Source organism: Lepeophtheirus salmonis, chromosome 5, assembly GCF_016086655.4.
Source record: "Lepeophtheirus salmonis chromosome 5, UVic_Lsal_1.4, whole genome shotgun sequence".
NCBI lineage: Eukaryota > Metazoa > Arthropoda > Copepoda > Siphonostomatoida > Caligidae > Lepeophtheirus > Lepeophtheirus salmonis.
In genome coordinates, this window is record NC_052135.2 from 50,426,832 (window position 1) to 50,449,858 (window position 23,027).

The following is a 23,027-nucleotide window of genomic DNA, read 5'->3' on the forward strand; positions in this document are numbered from 1 at the left end:
GAAGTTATATGTGACGTCATCATTATACAAGACAGTCATCTTCTTAAAGTATACATCGAGTTGTATAAAATATGACCAGAATGTATATTAAAAAAAGACACTGAAAACAATCTGGTAAACCTAACAATTTGAAGAATGTTTGGAACAAGAGTAGCTTAGCTGTCATGACGTTTAATTAAATTATCTGCGAGCGGCTATGAAAGAAAATATATAAATATTCTGTTTTCAAGAATTAAATAATAATGTGACAGCTTTGGAAGCATAAAAGCATGCTTAGATTGTCAAATAAAAAAATCTACTCTCGCTTTCTAAGGCATATTTTATACACCTCCAGACATACTCGTTGTTTACATAAATTAGTTTGTAAACAATGCGACAGAAACTTGTGCTGTCTTTCGGCAAAATAATACAACTTCCTGAATAATAATACCATATGAATTCGGTTGAAATTGTTAATTCATGGAAAATATATAGTTAGTTATGCAGTAATCAAGTTTTGCAGGGTGGGGATTTTAAATCGGGAAAATATAAGGAGAATTACACCATATACTACAATTTGTTTCCCAAAATTAATTCAGCTCTTCAAAAATCTGTCTTACATGTAGGGGTTCATAGTAAAGTCAATCCCACAAACCAACCTCTTCCAGCTTCAACCTGGCCCTAGCACAGGCCTTGATGATGGACTCCTTGTTCATATTGGTCACTGCCTCGAGAATGGAAGACTGCAAGGAGTCAACAGTTTTATTTGCACGTTTATTGAACTCTCTCTCCAGGACGCCCCATACATAGTAGTCGAAGGGGTTCAGATCCAGCGAGGTAAGAGGCCACATTTCCTTTGATCAAAACAAAAAATCTTTAAAATGTTGGTTTTCCCAGAATAAATCCTGGTGCAATTGCCAAATTTGAAAAAAAAACGCATAAATTCAAAATTCTAGCATAAAACTGGATCTGTTGACATCTATTCATAAACATAAGTTTTCTTTGACTTATATATTGAGGTTTAAACTTCTTTGGATTTACAATCATTTACCTTTAAACAAGCAGACAAAAAGTAGGACTCCTACTTTATACATATATTGATCACATGGTCATAATTTCGCCACTTGGTTTGTAGATTTAATGAACAGAACGTATTCGTGGTTACTTTATACTTAGATATTCTATCTTCAAGAATTCAGGTATGTTAGACTGCAACTACAAATAGTCTCGTACAGATTTTATGTTTTTACAACTATATGAATAATTATGGTTGTAATGGCTCTTAATAAATGTTTGTTAAGGAAGGGGAGAGAAGTGATTATTGATATTAATCAGGAAGAAATACATTATATCAGATATTTCGTTATCCGTAGGGATTACAATACCTCCAAAATGATGACAAGGGAATCCTTTAAATCTTATATACGTATCTTAATTATGAGGGGTTTCTTTTCTAATTATGCATTGAGCCCCAAATTATTAATATTATTATTAATGTAATGCATTGTACAAATTTACTGAATAGGGTCCTCACTTTGTTTGTTAGTGTACAAATGTATTGTCATTAAGATGAGAGAATGTACTGAAAAAAGGGTTATTGACTTGTCTTCGTTCTCGTTCTTTACCCATCCATCATTTTTTGTTGTTATTATTTTGTTATTGGATAATGTTCATCTCTCCTACACACACATATTAATATTATGTCGAGATTCTTCATCATTATCCATAAGTAAAGCTTATCAAGGATTAGGGACACGGGGGGGGATTGACTTAATCATCTTTGATGATACAAAAATAATCGTATTTGATGTTATAAAGAATTGCAGTAAATTCGTTTTTAATTGATTGATTTATCATTCACTGTATCAGTTGCTTAATCATTACAATGCATGGTACGTGGTTCATGTACCAGTAACAAGCATAGTGGCGCATCAGCATGAAAATAATCTTGAACAAAAATCAAGAAAAAGAGAAAATTGATCTCAATCCTTCTTTTTTTCACTTCATATCTATGAACATTGAGCATAGATCCCAATACTTCAAGGACATATTTCAGTCAATTATTGCCTTAAAATTCAAATTTGTGGGATCAGTTAAGAATTTACACCCTATTTTATAATCTTTATTTGATTTAAACGACTTATATTGACCCTATATGGCTTTTAAAATAAAACTCATCAATTTTTTATGCTTTTATTGGGACAATCAATTTTGGCTACTTTAAGTGCAATTTGTTTATGCTTTCCGTTCATTTTGGAGCGCTTGAATGGAAAAATAGATCGATTCGAGGGGGGTGAATGTTTGAGGGAAGAACAGAATAGCTGTCATAGCGGTTCATTGGATTAGCTACAAGCTGCTATAAGATAAAGGTAATAAACTCCAACCTCACTCCGTATCTAGCCATGATATAGGAAGGAATTACTCTAAGGTTAATTTACAATTCTACTCCAATTCCAACAAGACAATCACTTATAACTGTCGGTACTAGAACTGATGTAATAAAAGTTAAAAGATCAAGTTTTGGCGACGATTAATTTCTGTTAATGAAACTTGGATATATCATTATACATCCGAAACAAAAATATTGTCCAAACAGTAGACTGCAATGGAGGAACCGCCTTCAAAAAAAGAGAAAACTGTTTTTTGGATGGGGAAGGGATTATACCATTTGGATGGGTTACAGAGATGGGAGTATCCCTGGGAGAAGTGTGTAGAGTTACATGGAGACTATGTATGTTGAAAAACAAAATAACAAATTCAGAAAAAATGTCTTACATCTTTGCTAGGTCGAAAATATTTCAGACCAACATCGTATATAATATAACCCGTAATCTGAATGAATTTATATATTCCAATTATCAGAGCCAAGAATAAGTTAGTCGAAAAATGTCCCCAATAATAATTATGCAGCATTAGGTAAAGAGTCAATATCTATAGAACACTTAACTTTGATGAGGAAGGGGATTATAGCTATTCTTATGCTTTTCCCTCACGTATATAAGTCTTATCTTCATCATTATATTGAAGTATTATATATAATACTAAATGGATATTTATTGAATATATATTTGACTGTTTATTTATTTCTTTATGAATATTCAAATGATTCGTAGAAAAACAATAAAATTTTATAATCGGACAAAACGAACGATTTATTGTACCTATCTACTTATTGATAAAGCATAGTATTAAATTTTTTGCTTAATCCTATTATATATGTAAAGTGAGCATAATATATTATTTCTGTTTTTATTGTTATCAGATAGATAATTCTTGGGAATCATTATTTATTTTATCTTAAACTCATAGAGAACTTTAAATGGGGGATATATTAACTTTCGAAAGTAGAGCAGTAAATAATATTATATTATATTCGTAATTATTCATTATCATTGATAAAATGATATGGGTATATAATGTGTAATATTTTGTGAGTGTTACTCATATAATCAAGCTTGAGCTATAAAAATTTTATTAGGATCAAATTATGGGTCTCCATCAATTGTATTTTCACCAAACTGTCGAGTTATATATGAAAATCATATACTATAACATCCAAAGAGACAGATACATATATCTGTACCTAGAACCGTGAATGATTAAGCAAATATATCAGCTGTAAAAAAGGGTATAATATGACGTCACATTTATTTGTTTTTCCATGAATTAATAATCAACAATTCCAACTAGAGAAATGATACTTAACTCTGACGGTATAATAAAACTTTTAACATTCGAGTTTTTTCCTTAAGCTGACGTTAAAATTAGAATTCACCAGAGATAAAATAATCTACAGTAATACCTTGATATCCAATTTTAATTCGTTCCTTGATAGAGCTCGTGGGTTAAAGCAATGCATCTTAAAGGAAGCTAGAATGGACACTCTATAGATTACAAACCTCTGTCTATCGCCATTTTTCATAAATTCGATTTTTTGTTACATGTAGCATATTTAGTAAAACTACTTAATGACGCCAATTTGAGCTCTGTACCTCAAGATTATAAAAACATTCAAATATTTTAACTTCTTTTGAGTTTTACTCACATCAGACTTTTCAAACTGTCACATAAATTCTTTTTTAGGAGAGATAAAAATAATTCTATCCTTTCCTGTGAGACAAGTTAGAATAAAAATTAATTTCAAGCCCAGGATTAGGGCCCCAAAAGGCCCGACATTAACAATGCAGATGCCACATGAAAAAATTTTAGATTTTAAATTCATCAACTATAGGTATATCGATTGCATAATTAATAATAAAATATTTTGGTTTCATAACTGTTTCTAATTATTACTTGAATCTATGATTCGTTTTTTCTGATTACATTTGGTTTTTGAAAAAAAAAATCTGTATTTGCTACTTTGCCCATCCAAGCGCTTAGAGCAAACAAGCAAATGAATATTTAGCTATAACTTTTTCTTCTAATTGACAAAAAATGAAAGGTTTAGGATTTTTCTTGAATAAACTTTTTTGTAGGACAATAGCTTTTTCCAATGAAAGATATTGCTTTGTATGATACCACAGATGACGTCACTACATAATTATTTTTCATTTTTTCTTATGCTCATTTATTACTTTTTTTAATTCTATTAAAAGTGATAACTCATAGAAGCAACGAAGCTGATTAATAAGGTGTAAAATTATGTGCCCCGAGTGACATAAAATAAAATGTCACTACGACCACTGTCTTGTACAAATATTGATCCTATGGTCTTCGTTTCATCGCTTCTTTTGGATTATTGGATAAGCCTACCTTAAAATTTATACTTCAAATATATCACAAATTACTTTAATTTTTACTGTGTTTAATATTAACTATCTCATCCTATTTTTGAGATCCCAAAATTTATAAATTGCTGTACCGGGATATTGATGACGAACAATTTCATGGGAAGTGAGAAACACTACATTGAATCATTTTTTTACTATGCAAAAAATCATAATCTCTTATGATTTTTTTCCCCGTCACAATGTTAGTTCCAGAAATGTGTAAATATTTTAAATGCAATGATCTAATCCTGAGAACAAACAATGAATAGGTAAAAAAAATATATTTTTATTAAGGGGCTTATTTGCGGATAAATACAATCTGGATTTTTCATTTGTTTATAGGCATATGCTGCTCATTTCAAGTGTGAATAATAGTCTTTCATTTACAAAAAGTATTTGCTGTTAGAGAGTATTATTCTGCAGTTTTTATTAATGATATGGACTGAAAATTTATTTGTGAGACAATAGACTAATCCATTTTAATTTTTTCCCTATTAAAAAAAATATAAAGAAAAAATCAATTTATGGGAAAATTCTTTAAAAACTTTAGAAAGATTGTTTATTCTGCTAAATTTAGCATTCTGTAAAAAAATTACTATTTTAGAAGAATAACCAATCTGTCAAAAGTATTTCAAAAAATTTCCTCAAGTTTGATGTTTTTCTTTACATATTTTTCGGTAATAGAGAATTGTAGAGCATAATTTGATCGAATGACTTCTTTTTTAATTTAAAAGTTTTTCCCCTATTTTCTTATTAAATTTTTCTCCCTAGAGCGGTAATTTTTCAAAAGTTATTTTATTTGGTAAGTATTCTTAAATGTTTGTTTGTATTATACAAGGATTAGACGCGCTTTAAAAATATTGTGACAATTTTACAAAAAAAAAAATAGTAATTGAAGTGGGAATAGGTGGTGGACCGCACTTAAACATTAAGCAGGCTGCAATGTAGCCAGCGAGCCACTGGTTGGGCATTCCTGCTCTAGATCAAAGTTAATAGCGACCTATATAAATAATTCTTATAAGTACAACTGTATCAGCGAAACGTTGATTCTTTTGTAAGACACCATTCTCGAAATATGGAATTTATCTAAGATGGCATCTAAAGATCATAAGGCCCTTGCAAACTCATAACAAGTGATTTACCCACACAAGGTTTTTTATGAGAATCACATAAATAATTATGTTTAGGTTATTCTTTTTTCAACACGAGTTGAGTGTGAGACACATTCAAGGACCAACTAGCTCTAGAAATTTTCTGCAAGAGTGCCAGGGGTGTTCGCAGTGGGGTGGACTTTCTTTTTTTTAGTGTCGAATTTCAACTTTTCACCCGGTAAATATATCCTAGATATATATTATAAATGGAGTCCATTTTGAATATATCCCCATACTCAAGTGGGTTTAGATCTGGTTAGTATGGAGGGCAAGATGTCCTGGGCCAGAAATCACTCATCATTCAATTAAGGAGGTTTTGTTCTTAGTCAATCTTGTGGTCTTTACCGTTACTGTTATAAGCGAGAGTTTTTGTTGGAATTAGCTCTTGGGGTCCATGTTTTCAAAGTATTCCTGATCGTCCTTTCACTAATTTTGTGATTTTTTTTCCGAGTTGACGCATCAAGGTTTGAGGATTTGCCTCAATATTGTCTCCCAAGGCACACATGAACTCCTCAATCTCTTTATGTTGCGGCCTGTACTCCCATGCTTACTTTTACATCTGCCATCAACCTCAAACTCATTTGTCATTTGCCCTACGTTAATTTGTTTGAATTTATTTAAGTTGAAGTCGATCATGCATTTTTGCTTATACACTCTATACTTTTATAGATATATATTATAATTGAATCAATTTTGAATATAACCTCCCCCCCCCTCTTTAATTCTCTCTCTCTAACATTAGACTTACATCATCACACCTTACATGCATATAAAAGCATATGTAAAGAATTTATGTTACTAATAATTTACGGAAAAAAATAAAACCCTTGAATATTTTACCTTCAATAAGGATAATGATATTTTATAGTTTTTTAATATATCCAAGAACAATATGTAATGTTCATATTATAAATAAAGTAATATGTAGTATATTTTTATAATAAAACTCCAAGCTACTAAGTGAATTATTATGAATCTTAATATTTCCATAGAGAATTTCATGGTCTAATTTTACAAAGAAAACATATATATATATATTTAGTTCTATAATTATATGGAACTGAGGCTATACTTGCACATGGTAAGTTATTTGTCAATGACGTCAGTTGGAGAGAGTCTTGTGAAACTATCTAAAACTATGGTTGACTAGCGGTAGTACACCGCATTGCCCAGAGTTATTAGACGTCCTCAAACAGACATACGTTGCTTTAATAATATAAATCCTCAGTGATGTCTTCGTTTTTATGAGCAAACTCACACGTTGAGTCTTAACACTTCTTTTTTCTCTTCTCAAGTATAATAAAAAGAGTTTTGAAAAAAAGTAACGTTTTGACTGATGAGTCAGTGAGTACTATAATTCCTAGAGCGCCACCTGGCTTAGCCTTAGCTACATACGCTCTATACTACATACAAAACGGTTGCAAAATTTCATTAATATGACTACATTGATAATTTTTCAATAAAAAAATGTAGAGAGTGCGTTAGCTATTCACCCCGCCAATTTGGATCGCTCTCTTCTCAAAACGAGATGGGGAGGGGTATGGGGGGGGGCTGATTTTTGTTTTTGTTACATACTTGTTCAAATCTTCACCAGTTGGGAAAAATTGAATTAATTGGCTAATTTGTCGAGGCAAATATTTGGAAAGGGCACGGAGCCCTTTTTGGAATCCTCACCTGGAGCGACTATATAGCAATTACTCAAACTCTAGTACATAGTAAGGTGAGGACTTGGATCGACAGGGTTGCCAGTGGGAGGCCTTACATTCATCAATAGGAATCGGCTCCCTGTCACACCTCGTAAAAACTCTCAAATGGCTCCAAGACAATGATGACGACATTAATTCGCCAGACTTTTCTCCTTCAAGATCCCCAGATATAAATCCGAGGGATTTTTTTATGGGGCACGATCGAACAACAAACCAACCGAACTCCCTGCAGCACCGAAGACGAACTTATCTCTCAGATCAAGAAGGAATTCCAGGATTTGCAAGGACAACTAGTGGATAAGGTCTTCTCGCACTTTCAGTAAGCATTTTTATTGGTTGAAATTATCCAATCAGAATTATTTATAGTATTATAATTACTATAATGTATTTACCTTAATTGTATCTTACAGCCTTTTTATCAAAAAGAAACAGAAAAAAGATCCAGTTTGTACCATTCTTCTCAACTATCTATATTTGCTCAAAAAGATTTTGAGTATTGCTTATTGTTTAACAAATGCTAATTTAAATTAAAAACCAACCAACATTCAGAGCACTGATAAGGAAAAAAGAAGCAGAAAAATCGATAGCAATACAACAATTGTTTCATCGAGGCAACGATGTGTTATCCATTTTGTAAACAATATATATTTGAGCATTATTATTCACTTGACATGTAAGTTAGAGGCTGAATTTGATTTGTCCAAATCAAGATCTTATCTATTTAACCCGTAATTTTGATTAGTTAATTCAATGAAGCATTGTCTCGACGTGATTGGCTCCCTTAATCCTTATTAAGTAAACTCTAAATATTTATTATTGTATTTTTTTCCATGTAAGTATCTATATTTTACTTTACTTTAAGTACTTAAAAAATTTCCACAAGCCAGACTTGAACTTAAAAAAAGAAGATTAACTTGATTCTTTTGTTTATATACAAATGTTTACATTGAAGTATAATGAGTAATGTAAACCCCTTACGTCAATTATGATGAAATCCCAAGACCACTTGTATAATTATTATCCATAGCTAATAGCATGGTTTTAGCTGCTTAAAGTCTTGTCACATTAATTGGATTTTTTTTCTTTGAATGACTAATTGAATTGAATTATAAATAAATTATTTGACCTAATTTATTTATTATTCTGTTGAATATGAATGACTACTCACGTACATATAACCTCATTAATTAATTATCTGTAATTTAGTTGCGGTATTTCTCTATGAATGCTTTATAGGAATATTAATTTAGGGTGCTGCAGTTCATAACCATCTTGTAAACCCCTAAAGTTATTACCCTTGGACATTGAACCTGGCCTTTACGTTAACATTATTTCCGACCGTCCGAGACAGGCAAATTTTGCTGTAGGACGGTTACTACAGTGTATTTGCTGTGCGAACAGACAAGTGGTTAAAATTCATGCAAACTGAGTTCGTTTTGACATATCAAACATTTGTATTATTGTATAATCATGGATTTCTGCTTTATTTTTATAAATTTACATCGACACCAATAATTTACAAAGTATAACTCTCGTGCATACGTTAAGTATAACTTTTCAAACTGTAGGACATGTGCTTTTTTCAACCTGTCCTACACGAAAGGTTAGGGGGGGGGGGGGGAAATGTAAGAGGATGTAGACCTATTTAAAAAACTTTTTTTTATATATTCCGTACATTTTTTCCATGCTTATAGGTGTTAAAAGAATCAAAATTGACTATTTTCTGCTTAGAATCCTTAGAAATCCTGCCTCATGGGCCTTAAAAATGTAAAGAATGCCTTTTTCATAGTTTTGAGTAAAATAATTGTTAACTGACATGATTATGATACAAAATGAATCTAAAATCTTGAAGACATAACTTCTAAGTTTTGAGTAACTGCGTGTGACTGTGCTCAGGAAAAATGTTCAGTGACTCTAAGGATTGGTTGTGGATTTATCCTCTATATTAATAAAGGAAATTTCAAATATTAAAGCAAAGTCTGTTCGTTGAAGCATAATAACTCTTCTATTTAAATTAAGAATTTAAATAGAAGATGAAACAAGAATAAAATGTTTTAGTCTCTCGGGTGGATCAATCCCAGGAGAGTAACATAAGATTAAATGTGATTAAAACCAGCCTTTTTTCTTCATTGGTACACCCAAAAGCCATTTTTGTTTAATAAGTGTAATACATGTAACAGCAGCGTACTTGATTAGTCTTCTAAATACTACTTAGTACTAAACTCTACTTAATCAAATGAAAATATGTCTCTTCGAAAATTGACAACAATTTTCCCTTCTTTCAGTCAAAAAAAAAAATCCCCTCTTCACGTTACATTTATGTTGGTAAATTTGATATTATTTCATTATAATTTAACAGTTAATGGACAACCAGACGGTGCCGTCTATTTTCATCCTTATCATATTAAAAAAACAAAAGATTTCTCTTTAAATGATAACATTTGCTTCTTGTGTTCATTTCAAATAGTGTAACATTTTGTTATTTTTGACCACAAAGAAAATATGTACATACGTATTTTATTTTTAATAAACGTCCATTCTGTATGTCATTAAAAATATCCTTTTAAATTCACTTCGACCTACACTACATATTTAAAAAAAAAACTTATTCAGATTGATTCTAATGCCTATAAAAACGATTATCATGGCCATTAGGATTGATTCCTATAGAAAATGATGATCATATTTAAAGTGCATATAAATTATTAAACAATTAGGATCATTTAAGTAAAAATATGACTTTCCAATGTGTTAAAAAACCGACATTTTAAATGGTCAACCTGACAATTTGAAGAATGGTGAAGATAAAAGCAACTTAACCGTAATGGTAGTCCTTATTTATTCGGTTTAGTCCAGTTTTAGGATCGGAATTATTAGTCTTTGGGACCGGTCCGTAAAACCGTCGGTTCTCCGGACTGTCAGTTATAGAACGGATACAAAATAAAGACATAAAGTTGAGTTACGTCATCGCAGACCAAACTTTATAAGTTTTAAGACTAATAAGTAGGACTTAACTGTACCGGAACGAGATTGAACTTCACAGGACTGTAGTCTTCAGTTCTTAAGAAGCACCGACACAAAACCAGTCATGACGTTTTATTAGATTACATGGAAGCAGCTATAAGAAAAAGGTAATAAACACAAATCTTACTCCATATTAACCGAGAACATATCAAAAATTACTCCGATGACAATTCTCAATTCTACTCATAGTCCAACAAGGACGTACCCAAATAACTCCCAAGCCAACATTCATTGTTACTTTCCGTCTTTCATGAGCACATGTACTAGTTATTAATTTAGATGGAAATGCTCTGTCTCCAAGAATTAAACCATAATGACAACAGACTTGAAAATTTTAAAAGCCTGTTTAGGTTGCAACTAAAAAAAAACACTCAGTGACTCTAATATATTTGGAATGAAAATATATAAATTTTGAAGATAACTACGAGCACATAGAAAAAATGAGTGATTTATTTTTGTGCATACTCGAATAAACATGTGATTATACCCGCATTTTTTATGCATTTATATAATTGAAGTAATATTTATTATTACTGCAGTGTATATTGGAATGATTTTTGTTAAATTTATGTAAGCTTTACAGAAATATTTACAGTATTTGACTATATATTATTTAAAAAATAAATTTTTACGTCATACACATTCCTAATATTGCTTAATATCACATGGAATCATATTTAAACAATACTAACAGAGGTAATATACGAACTTGTTTGTATTTTTAAAAGTTTATTTGGAGCTTAAATTTTTTTTTATATCTTCTAAGTTCAAAAAAATCGTTCTTTTATGTGGGGATAAAAATTCCCAAATCAAATATTGGCAGAATCAAAAGTTGCTTAAAATACTCTCAGCTTCTTTTATGAAACATTGATGAATATTTCAATATATTATATTTTTACCACTAAGAGATCTTTCAAAATTTATTGAATACTTACAACAAAATAATCTGTTTAAGTTAAAAAATAAATTTTCTGTTATGTGGCCATAAAAAGCCCCAAAATCCAATATCGGAGAAACTAAAGTTGCTTGAAATATAAAATTGATGACATTTTAGATGTATGGTATTTTGCCCACTAACAAACACACTGGAGGGGAAGGGGTATTCGAATTTATAATTAGGATTTATTAGAATTAAAATTACAAGCATTTATAATCTTAATTAAATAAAAACTTTGTTTCGTTAGTTTAAAAAAATAGCGTTAATTGAAGGATTTATATCAATGAAATTTGCAAGTTTAAATTAAACAGGTTAATAAAAACACATTTAAGTATTCACTTGACAAATTTCAAGCTGATTGGTTAGTCCATTCTACACGAAGAACAAAAATGTTATGGTTGCAAACATATTTAGAGATTAGGGTCCGAAAATTAACTATAGAACTGGATCCCGGAAAGAAATTTTGTAATTTTTGTGATAGATGTATAAGTACAATGAAATTTAAGAATTTCTTTTATATTTTAAGATTATTAATATATATATTTTTTTTTAACATTTTTTTAATTAGTCAAATTTAGTTTCACTAATTAAGTATAAATAAATAGTATAGTATTATATTTGCTCCTTTTAATCTAGGATACGCCATTTTCTTTATCGTATCATGTAACCTTTCATACGAAAAGAAACATTAAAAATTCTTAAAAGTAAATTATTTAAGAATTAGTTAGCCTATTCTTGGCTAAACTTCCAACTATGGAACTATTATTCAATAGTTGTTTAAAAGTTTTCAAAATTTAAGAAGAGCCAATTCTAATTCAATTGTGCAACATTCAGAACACTGATTAGGGGGAATAAAATAGAAACATCGACAGCTGACAACAAAAGACACTGTATATTTTTGTATTGGCGAGATAACGCCGTAAGAAAATCCCCTTGAAGCTCCTTCATAGGTGAATAGCCTAAGCGGTAATTTTGCCACCAAAAAAACTAATTTTTACTTAGCTTCGAACATATGAAGTTAATTATAATTAAAGCAATGAAACTCTTGAAATTGTCTGAAATCATCGAAACTTTTATATGAAATATTAATCGTTGAATTATATGGTTAAAATTCATATTTATTTTTAACATTTGACAAAAAAAAATATCTTTATTCTTATTCACACAGATGACAAGTTTAACCATTATATTTTGAATTCTTAAATAAATTTCGTAGAATGAAAAAACAATGCCGTATGTCTCAATTATTACTTTGTTATGGAGACTTTTTCGGATAAAATTTTATATGTACCACCATGGGCAATTTTCCTGGTACCACATAGTGTATATTTCCTTTTCTGGGAGCGACTGCAATCGAACCTATGTACATGGAGTTCAAAAAAACAATTTTTTCCAAGCGCAATGTTCACTGAGATACTTCATTAAATACATATAAGCTATCAACTCTAGCTTTTTTGAATTATGAAACCCGATCCAACCAATAACAGATAAATGTGGAAAGAGCTAATTTTTAATGGAGGGGGTGGAAGTCGAAGTCGTATTCGCATAATTGTTAAATACGCAAGTTGGATCATAATTAATCAGGCATTTCCTACTAATTTCTTATTGGTGTAAAATCCTAACATCACAAGATCCCGAGAGAGAACCCCTAATAGAGAAAAAATTTAGTTTAATATATACGTACAATGTAACAAGATAAAACCATGTTTTTAAATAGCATAGAAATATTATCTAGAATATAAATTAATGTCTTTAATTTCCGTTTAACTAGATTAAAATATTGGTAAAGAAACTAACAAATAATTTTTTCTATGAAAACGAACAATGAAATGAAGGAAAGTTATTTTTATTGTCTTGAGCACAATAAAACATTCCTTACACAAATCCTACATAATTACTTTTTTTCGTACATGTTATCTTATGAAAAGTAAGTTCAAGGAATTAGCATAAAAGCAGTTATAAATGTTTTCCTTCAAAAGTGAGGCCTTTAAAATATGTTTAAGTAACCATTAGTATGATTATGCTTGAATTTTCTTTTTTTATTATTATATAAATCAACAAAATGTAAGTCCTTCAAAAATCTTTTAAATTGCATATTCATTTTATAAATACTTAGATTATTTTTTTTAACTTTTTGAGTATTTTTACCCCATTTATAGGCTTAAGCCAATTTTTGAGGATGAAACAAATAAGGAACCTACTTGAAAGAAAATTATTGCTTTAAAAATTGTATATAGAATTCAAAAAGTTGTTTATATTTTATATGCAATCATTCAATCCTGACAAAATGCATTTTAAAGATGAAATTGCCAACGTATATTGATTTGGGTGAACCAATACATCGGAATAGGCAAGAGTCGGGTTTTTTTAAATATTGGAATCCTTTATCTGAATAAGAAAAATGATATCGATTCCACTGATACCTGTCCTTACATAATTGTATACTCTATTAAGCCATAAAATCTCATTTTATTATTTCATATGGTCAACCAATGAAAAAAAGTGAGGATCAAGGTATAGACTAACGTAGGTCAATAACTAGGGATTTACATCACAAAATTCAGGTCCATTAAAGGAAAATGAATGTCTATTTAGTAGTGCGGGAAATATATATGAGTCAAACAGGAAAAAATTGACTCCTGAGCATAGAGAGGAACTAACTGTTTAAATAAATTTAATTTCAAATTATTTACAACAAGTTATAATCATAACTATGATTGATATATTTATGTCTTATTTTCGTCAAGCCTAAAGCAATAAAAAGTCAAACATTGAAATAAGTAAGTCATTTTGTTATTTGTTTATATGATTTTATATTCATAATATTAATAAGGCATCGGAATCGTTTATAGATATAGTATCAGAATCGGTAAACAGTTTGCTAAGTACTACTTGAATTTAATATGGAATATATACTAAGTTTTGTGTTGCCTTGTATTAACAGTCGAAAGATTTTTCGTTTATAAAAGTGATAATATGCAGAATAACAAAAATAAAAACAATTTTGTATTTGCCTATTTCATAGGATGAAATTTGCAATTCAGGGCCGTCGATATAGGAAAATATAGGGTAGAGGTGGTATTTAACTTTTGTAATAATTAAAAATTATATTTATCTCAAAAAAAAATTCCTGATACTATATTTGAGGCTGATAGGACCAGTCTTAAGACTGTATTGGACAAAATAAAAAAGGAAATACAAACAACTACTCAATAGTCATTGATCTGAAGGACACTTTTTTAAGTAAAAAGTGCGTTAAGAACAATTATTTAGAATGTAATCAGGATACGGCAGTTTTAGTAGAATAAAGTTTAAATTATGTTAATAAAACTGATTTTTCAAGTTAGAGAGCACAAGTGCAATTTGGGTCGGACACGGACTTCTAAAGTTAACAAACCTTGTTTACAATTGAGGCCGTACCCAAAAAAAAAGTCAAACTGCTTAATTCAATATTCAAAAAGTCATGTGTCAAAATTGACACCTTGTACATTTTTGTTAAGATTCATTGTAATAAAGTTTTATTTTGTATTTCAAAATACTTTTAGTTCTTTTTACAAAATAAAAAAAGAGAAAAAAAGACAGATTATATAATAGATAAAATTCATTTTTCTCCTTTTTTTTTATCCGTCGGTATATTTATGTTTGTTCCTCACAGAAGTATAATTAGAACCATTCAAGGAAATCATTGAAAACACGTTATTCTGTCATTTATGGAAGGGTGGGGGGATGATTTAATTACATAAGATGATTGAAACAAACAGTGAAATGATATTATCTTATAAACAAGTACCTTCAAGCACCAAAAAAACATACATATACATAAATGATTAATACTCTCATGCTGCGCAAAATCCATTAAGATATGTGAAGGATCCAAAGTACTCGTAATTCTTTTTCTTGATACCAAATAGTGTTGAGACTCGGTACAAACCCGAATTTTTTTTCTGCTCTCTTCGATCTGAAGTTTTTTTTTATTCCCATTACTTTGTACAAACTGCGATCTCAGGCAATAGACCTAAATTTAATATTTTTCAAATCGTGTGCTGATTTTTTTCTGTCTCAATCTATGGACCGATTTTCTCCCTTACCCTGATTAATGAGCTGTGAAAATATGATTTATGCAACACATTTAACTTAATATGACGTCTTTGAAGTTTGTAAAAACGAATCAAACTTAATTTTTCTTAAGGATCGATCTAGACCGAAGCGCTCAAGTTATTTTTTTGTGACAGATTTGGACAGATATTTTGGTCCATACTGCAATCTCAGAACGTGGTCCTAAATTTAATATGTTTTAAGTCTATTAATCGATTTTTAGCCATATCTTCATTTATTAGTTGTACAAATATGATGTACACAACACATTGGACTTCATATGACGTCATTTTAAGTCAATATTAACTATTTTAAAACAAACATGACGTCAACCAAAATTCATTTTCAGAATCTATCTAGCCCAAATTTTTCTTTGAGACCCATACAACTCTAACTTCATTAAAATAATGAATTAGTTTAATTCATTAAAAATGGTCTCAGATCCGTCTAGGACTTTCAGACCACAACCCAACACTAAAACCAACAAAGGTAAAGATTTTTTTTCTTATTTCCTCCATGTGACTCCCTTGTATTGTATGTGGCTGGTGTGACCTTTTATAAATGAGGTTTGATTGATTAACATATCAATTTATATTAACTTTTTGTTCGTAAAGACGAGTTAGAAGGAATTTGGGGTGGAGAGATGGGGTTATATTATAAAAAGACCCCTAAGAAGAGGATTTTTGTCTGAAGAGATATTACAGTTATATTTCCTTCCGCTCTACAAAAGTATCATCCCTAAAATTACTTTGATCGTGAATATTTAAATGAGAATGGTTGTATACCTTAAGCATTTTTTAATATGCGAAGTTGTTTTTTTGTTGGCCACCGAAACATTGTTTTATTTTATTTTCTAAATTCTTGAGATTAGAAAGTTTAAGTATAAAGTGTAACCAGGAATTTGTGTGTTCGTGAATACTTGAGAGTAAAACTTTGGAATTGTTGGAGAGTTATAAGTATAAGTCTCTGTTAAACTCAGAGAAAAATAGAGGATCGAAACGGAATCATTCCTATCAATGTATTTGCAAGGTACGGAGTGGGATTTGTGTTTATTTCCTTCCTTTTATAGCAGCTTGCAGATAATCTAATGATGCGTCATGACAACGAAACTACTTTTTTAACAACATTATTCAAATTGTCAGGGTTTCTATGTTAATTTTCTGTTTCTTTTTTTTATATACAAAAAATACGATTTACACCCCTATGAATGGGTGACTTTAGATTAGATACATTTGTTTTTGAGTCATTATAAATATAACCTTTTTAAATTATCTTTCTTAAATATAACATTCAAGTAATGTTTGTTTGTTTCTTTACCACATGGTTTAATTTTATTCAGAACCAAATGTACATTTTTCAATAAACCAAAAGCTTAGTACATTGCATAAAACATAAAATTTTGAGCTTAAAAAAAACCGGTAAATATAGGAAAATTATCAAATTAATAATAAAAATCAAATTAAATAGAAGAAAAATTGAAATCACGTTAATGGCATAATCTTCATTTAACTGAAGAACTAGTCCATATTTTTAATGACTTTGATATGTAAATTAATCATGGGGATAACGACTGTAAGGTTTAAGTCCTTCTTAGTCCTTTTTGCATATATTAATCGATGGGTTTTTGTAACAATGGCGTTGACCTTGCCTTCCCCCTTCCCACAATCGTGTCCTAAAAATTGTTGCTCCAAAATTAGCTGACAGTCCGTATGAGATCCGCTCATAAGATACACTTAAAATCCTGCAGCTTCAGAATGATGCCCAGTGGTCTCTCTTGCTTCATTGCCAAACACCAAATACTACTTTGGTTATTAAAGAATTTTCCCCCAACCTCCAACTTTCCTGTGACTAATCGTTATTTGAACCAGCTCTCCAAAGATGTCAAATTAGGTAAGAAATATAAACAAGTTGTTCATTTTTATATGCTTTAAAATTTTTAACACTATAAAAAACTACTCATAAAAATTTGCAAATATGTGGTGAATGGAGTTGAGACGATTATTCTTGTCTACGACATAATTGATTTTTTTCTAGATCGATTTGAACTGATATTTTGGATGAGATTGCCCCCTCAAACTGTTGGACGCAATTTAATCGTTTTCAAAGACACTCTGTAAGCCAATTGTCTAGCCAGTTATACACTTCTTATGATGTCATAGTACAGATAATCATTATTTGGAAAGACACATCACGATATAAACGATTCATCTGTAAAATCGGTTTAGGCCTAATGTTAAATAAAAATATATTTTTTTGGTATACTATGTGTCCGATTTATACCGAACTTCTTCAAAAGATCGTGTTAATTTGGTCCAAAAAAATTATAATAGTCTCAAACTAGTTTAAATTTTCCAAACAAATCTAGCACTAATGATTAGGTACTTCGTAATGTAAATGAAAAGTCAAATCAATACATGAGAAAAGTTCGAATAAAGTTAACTTTTTATCGGTAACACATTTATTGCTTCATAACTGATTTTTTCAAAGGAGTAACATTAACAATATAACAGTAATTTTTTGATAAGAAATAAGAACTCATTACGTTACTGCATTTAAACAGACTTCAATTTAAATCACTCAAGTATGCGGGAGTCTGAATACTTTTTTTAAATAATATTTCAAACATATTCCTGCAATAAATGTATACCTTGTATTCAGGGATTTTATAATTTTTTTTTTTTTTGGATGGGATAGAATAAAAAATTTCACATACAACTTTATATGTAGATATATTGGCAAAAGCAAGGAAATATCATTTATTTTAAAAGCTAAAAATATGAATAAAATTTAATAATAAACTAAGCATGCTGTTTTAAATAAAAGTTTGAATAATAAATTTGAATAAAAGATTCCAAATTTTAGCATGTATTGAAATTTTTTTACTAATTATGATTAATATTTTTAAACATAGTTAATTAAATTAGAAATCCTAATTGATCCCTTCATAACTATGATTTTCAATTTACTAATTTACACCCAGAAATATTTTTAATTAAACTTTTAAAGTTACCTGGTTTGGAAGATAAAAATATTTTTTTACAAAAATGGACGTCTTGTAGCCAAAAAAAAACTTTAAATACATTTAAAACATATTTTATTTTTCTTTAGTCAACTAACGGAACAAAAAAAATTACTTTAAAGATTACCAATATTAATGGATAATGAATATAGCTTTTAATTTTGATTAGCTAAAAAGTTTGAAAATATTTATTTCATGGTTTTATATTATATTATAACCTCACGTAATTCCTAAAAAAATTATAAAAAAATATTATTTTTTTAAATTTGCAAAGAATTAACAAACCATTACGATTATTACATCAATTATTGATATATTAATCTTTTCACAATACTAATCTAATTTAAATTAATAAATTTTTTTTTACTAACTTAAAAATATTTTACATTAAATATTACCCGTCAACAAAAAAGCAAGCAATGATAATTTTTCAAAAAATGACTTTCATCAACAAATTAATAATTATTTTCCATTTATATTCATAAACTGATAAATTTTTCAGCAACACTGTGAATTAATATTAGAGGACAGCTGGTTAGAATGAACGAAAAAAGTGAAATTATTTGAAAATTAATGTTTTAGCCAAATAGATTACAGTAGTCTACAAACTTTTGTACTTGGATTGAGATGTCGTGTTCTTTTTTGCTTTAACCTCGATAAATATACTATATATATAATTTTTATAGCCCAAAATGTGTGTTTTTGTTGTTTACTGAAAGCAACATTTTAAATACTATAAATAAGCTTACATAGCTTAATAAATATACAAAAATATTTTTTCAAGTAACAAATCTTAAATAAATTTTTAAATATTAAAATGATTTTTTTATTATGAAGTGGTACTTTTGGACTTTTTGGCATTTTATAATTTTTGCTGTTAGGATCAAAATTGAGGAATTCATTAGATTTTTAAATAAAGGGGAATGTTTCGTTGTTGTTTTTTTGCATTTACTAGACATTTCTTCATATTCAGAAAACAATATTATAATAATCTTAATATTTTGGAATCTAGAAACATATATTTGCAAAATATAATTTTTGCTTTTTTATTTATTTAGATCGTTCAAGGCAAAAAACTAACTTAAACCATGTGAATGTTGTGAAATATATATTTTTTAAATCACTTTGGTGACAAAAAAAAATAGTAATTTTGGGTTATGAAGGTCATTTTCATGTTTCTTGCCGTAAAACCAATTAGAAACACAGCATCCCAATCAAAAGGCAAAATAAAGTTGAAGTTTGGTAAACTGATGTTATTATTAAATATGAAGACATTAGACGAGTGGTTCTCAAACTGAATTTATTTTTATTAAAAGGTGATCCAAAACAAATTTCGTTATATTCTGTCCCAAAATTATTTGATTTAAATAATGGCGTTACTTAGTTGGAAATCTTAATAATACCTGTGGTTATCTGTCCCAAGAGGATAAATTTGAATATAAGCTCCGTAATTACACAAACAATGCCAATGTAATATTAGACAGTTGTTGACAAGATACCCACATCAATACATAATCAAACTGGATTAATTTTCCACAAAATTGAGTCAGATTATCGTCAATTTTTAAGTTAAAAAGTTACTCTAATAAACCCTTTTGAAGCACCGTTGCAAAATGTAACTAAAGTACCAAAAAATCAACGTGTCAATGAAATAATTATAAATTGATGGATTTTATTTAAAATCACATATTTCTTATAAAGTTTCATAAGCCAGATGACGGTTTTGAACAATAGTTCACAGTCTTGAGTATCCCCAAAATTTGAAAACAATTATGATTGACCAAAATATGTGTATGAAATATCGGCTATATATGTATTGGGTGTATAAAATTATATTCGCCATTTCTCTAATTTTTGATTTTTTTTAAGGATTGTTTTTTTTTTTTTGTTAACTACCCACAGGGGTGTTATTAAGATTTTTCTTGTGGGGTTGAGATTTCAACGGCCAAAGAACAGTCCCGTCAGTTGATCAAAAAGGGCTTCAAGAGTTCCAACTAGGCTCTAGTCACAAGATTAGATTATAGGGATCCCTTTGTTCGACTTTGAAGACCTTATAAATTGAGCTACGTACAAGTTGGCACAACCTTCTATTATAATGGAGTCTTAGCCAAGTTCAACAATCATATCAAAAATATGATTTGTATAAAATGTCATATTTTTAAAAAGGCATGACCATAATGAATATTACTATTTTCAAATGATGAGAAAAATAATAAATATTTTTACAACAAATATTCACTTTTTTATATGCAAAGAAACACTGTTTTTTTGAAAAAAATTGACCACAAAAATATTAATAAGGTAAGTGTGGGGCCTTTTGTTAGAAAATAATGACAAGTATGAATATTACTAATTCGAAATTGTGACAACAAAATATTCATTTTTTGACAAAGAAATGCTGTTTTTGACAAACTTGACGTCAAAATTATAATTAGAGTGTCTGGCACCCCTACCCTATACCGGTCGCCCGCGTAGTTATAGGACTCACTACCCCCATATTTAAAAAAATGTCATTCGATATTTTTTTTTCAGAGATTGCTTTGGTGTTGACGTATCGCAAATGTAAAGGAAATTCTGTTTGGTCAAATTACATATGAAAATTGTCTCTTACTTGTGATAGTTAGATAAAATGAAATGAGTATCCAGATTTTGTCCATTTTTATTATTATTGATGTGTCTCAACTGAACGTTTCCTCTAGCGGATACTTTTTTTTATTAAAAAATACTCTTCTCAATGGTATATCAGCAATAATATTTGATGATGAGAGAGAGGGCAAGAAGACAGCATGGATGTTTCAACTTGATTTTCATATTTAATATTTTAAACATTCATTTATGTCTTCTTATTAGTAACATATATATATTAATAATAATTTTTAATTGTCAAAACACGCGCTCACAAGAAGAACAACTGTACTGAAGGAGATTAGAGCCTCAACTGTTGTTGCTTATTTATTTATTTTTCCTCTTGAATAACTACTACATTTAACATTATAATAACTAATCCCTCTATGAACACTCACACACACAACGTTTTTGCTCTCTCAGAAGGCGCTTCCCCTTGTATTTATAGTATTATATACATAGTGTTTTTTTTTTCGTCTTCATATACGTTCCATTAATTGTACCGTACCCCCTTGCCTCCCCCTCTACGTCTTCAAGGGTGAGCGCAACGTAATTTCTATAATATAGTATTATTTATAGGACTATATATAGTTTAATGATTTTTTTTTAATTCTCAGTCGAATTTCTCTCTGGATTTAATTTTGATTTATGAATACGGATGTAAATCGTTTGGATTTTGCTATGTAAAAAAATAAAGAAAAAAAAATTACGTGGTAACCAAAAAAATTTGAAGAATATTTAAGATGAGAGCAACTTTGTTGTTATGACATTTTATTTATTAACTTTATGTTTTATTTTATTTACTCTCATAAGACTGTAAATCCGTACTTAAATTTATAAATTATGCAATTTACATACAGTGCCTGGATCTTAAATCTGGAGCATGTAAGGATAATGTATATTACAATTGTCTTCCTAATATTAATTAGGCAATTTGCAAATATTTTGTGCTCACATGACGGGGTCCAATATGAATTTAACCCATAACTGCCCAACGTCCCTAGAGGAATGTAAATATATGTTAAGTTTATATGGCTATGATGGTACATCCTTTGCATCTAGAATGTTCTGAATTGTCTTATCCAGCTAATAAATGTTAGTTCTTTGATTTGCGATCGTATTTAGTTTAAACTATTTATTAGTTGCTTCACAGCACGCGTACGAAGTCAAAAAAAATTGGAATTTGAAATATCATGAACCGTGTAACATCAATTTGTAAATTTGGGTATGTTAATTATTATTTAATATTTTATTATTGCTTGGAACTTTATCTATAGACTTTGTTCTATAATTTATTTTTCATAACCTTTTCCATAGAAGGAACTATTTAACATAAAAAATGCTCTAACATTTTTTCACGTTCCTCAGAGGATGTCGAGCATGTCTCATATCAAAACCTAATAACATCAAATATTTGCATAAATGGAAAGCAGATAACTATAATTATCACACAGTCTATGACAAATTGAACCGAGTGGCTTTCTTTGCTCCAAAAAAGAATAATTTAAACAAAAAGAAACTGTTATCCATGAAATTTAGAAAAAAAACACCTTTGAAGCAGCGCCGAGCTTTGGTTTGTCAAGGACTACGTTGCAACGTTACATAAGCATGACCTCTGAAGAACGTCTGGGCAGTGGCTATGAACACTGCAGAAATCTAAATCTTAGCATTTCTCCCTTCATGGAGAAATTGTTGGCTTACCAAATCAAAGATTTGGGTAAT

General features: G+C 29.4%; 1 protein-coding gene across 1 annotated transcript in view; it reads right to left on the reverse strand.

Annotated features, from left to right (window-relative positions):
- Positions 1 to 21,718, reverse strand: part of LOC121118656 (uncharacterized) — a 217,862-nt gene extending 196,144 nt beyond the window's left edge. Inside the window, exon 1 of the mRNA XM_040713246.2 lies at positions 21,292 to 21,718. Within this exon, the coding sequence (XP_040569180.2) occupies positions 21,292 to 21,337 (46 nt within the window). The 5' untranslated portion in view covers positions 21,338 to 21,718. The remainder of the gene's footprint in view (positions 1 to 21,291) is intronic.
- Positions 21,719 to 23,027: the final 1,309 nt, after the last annotated feature.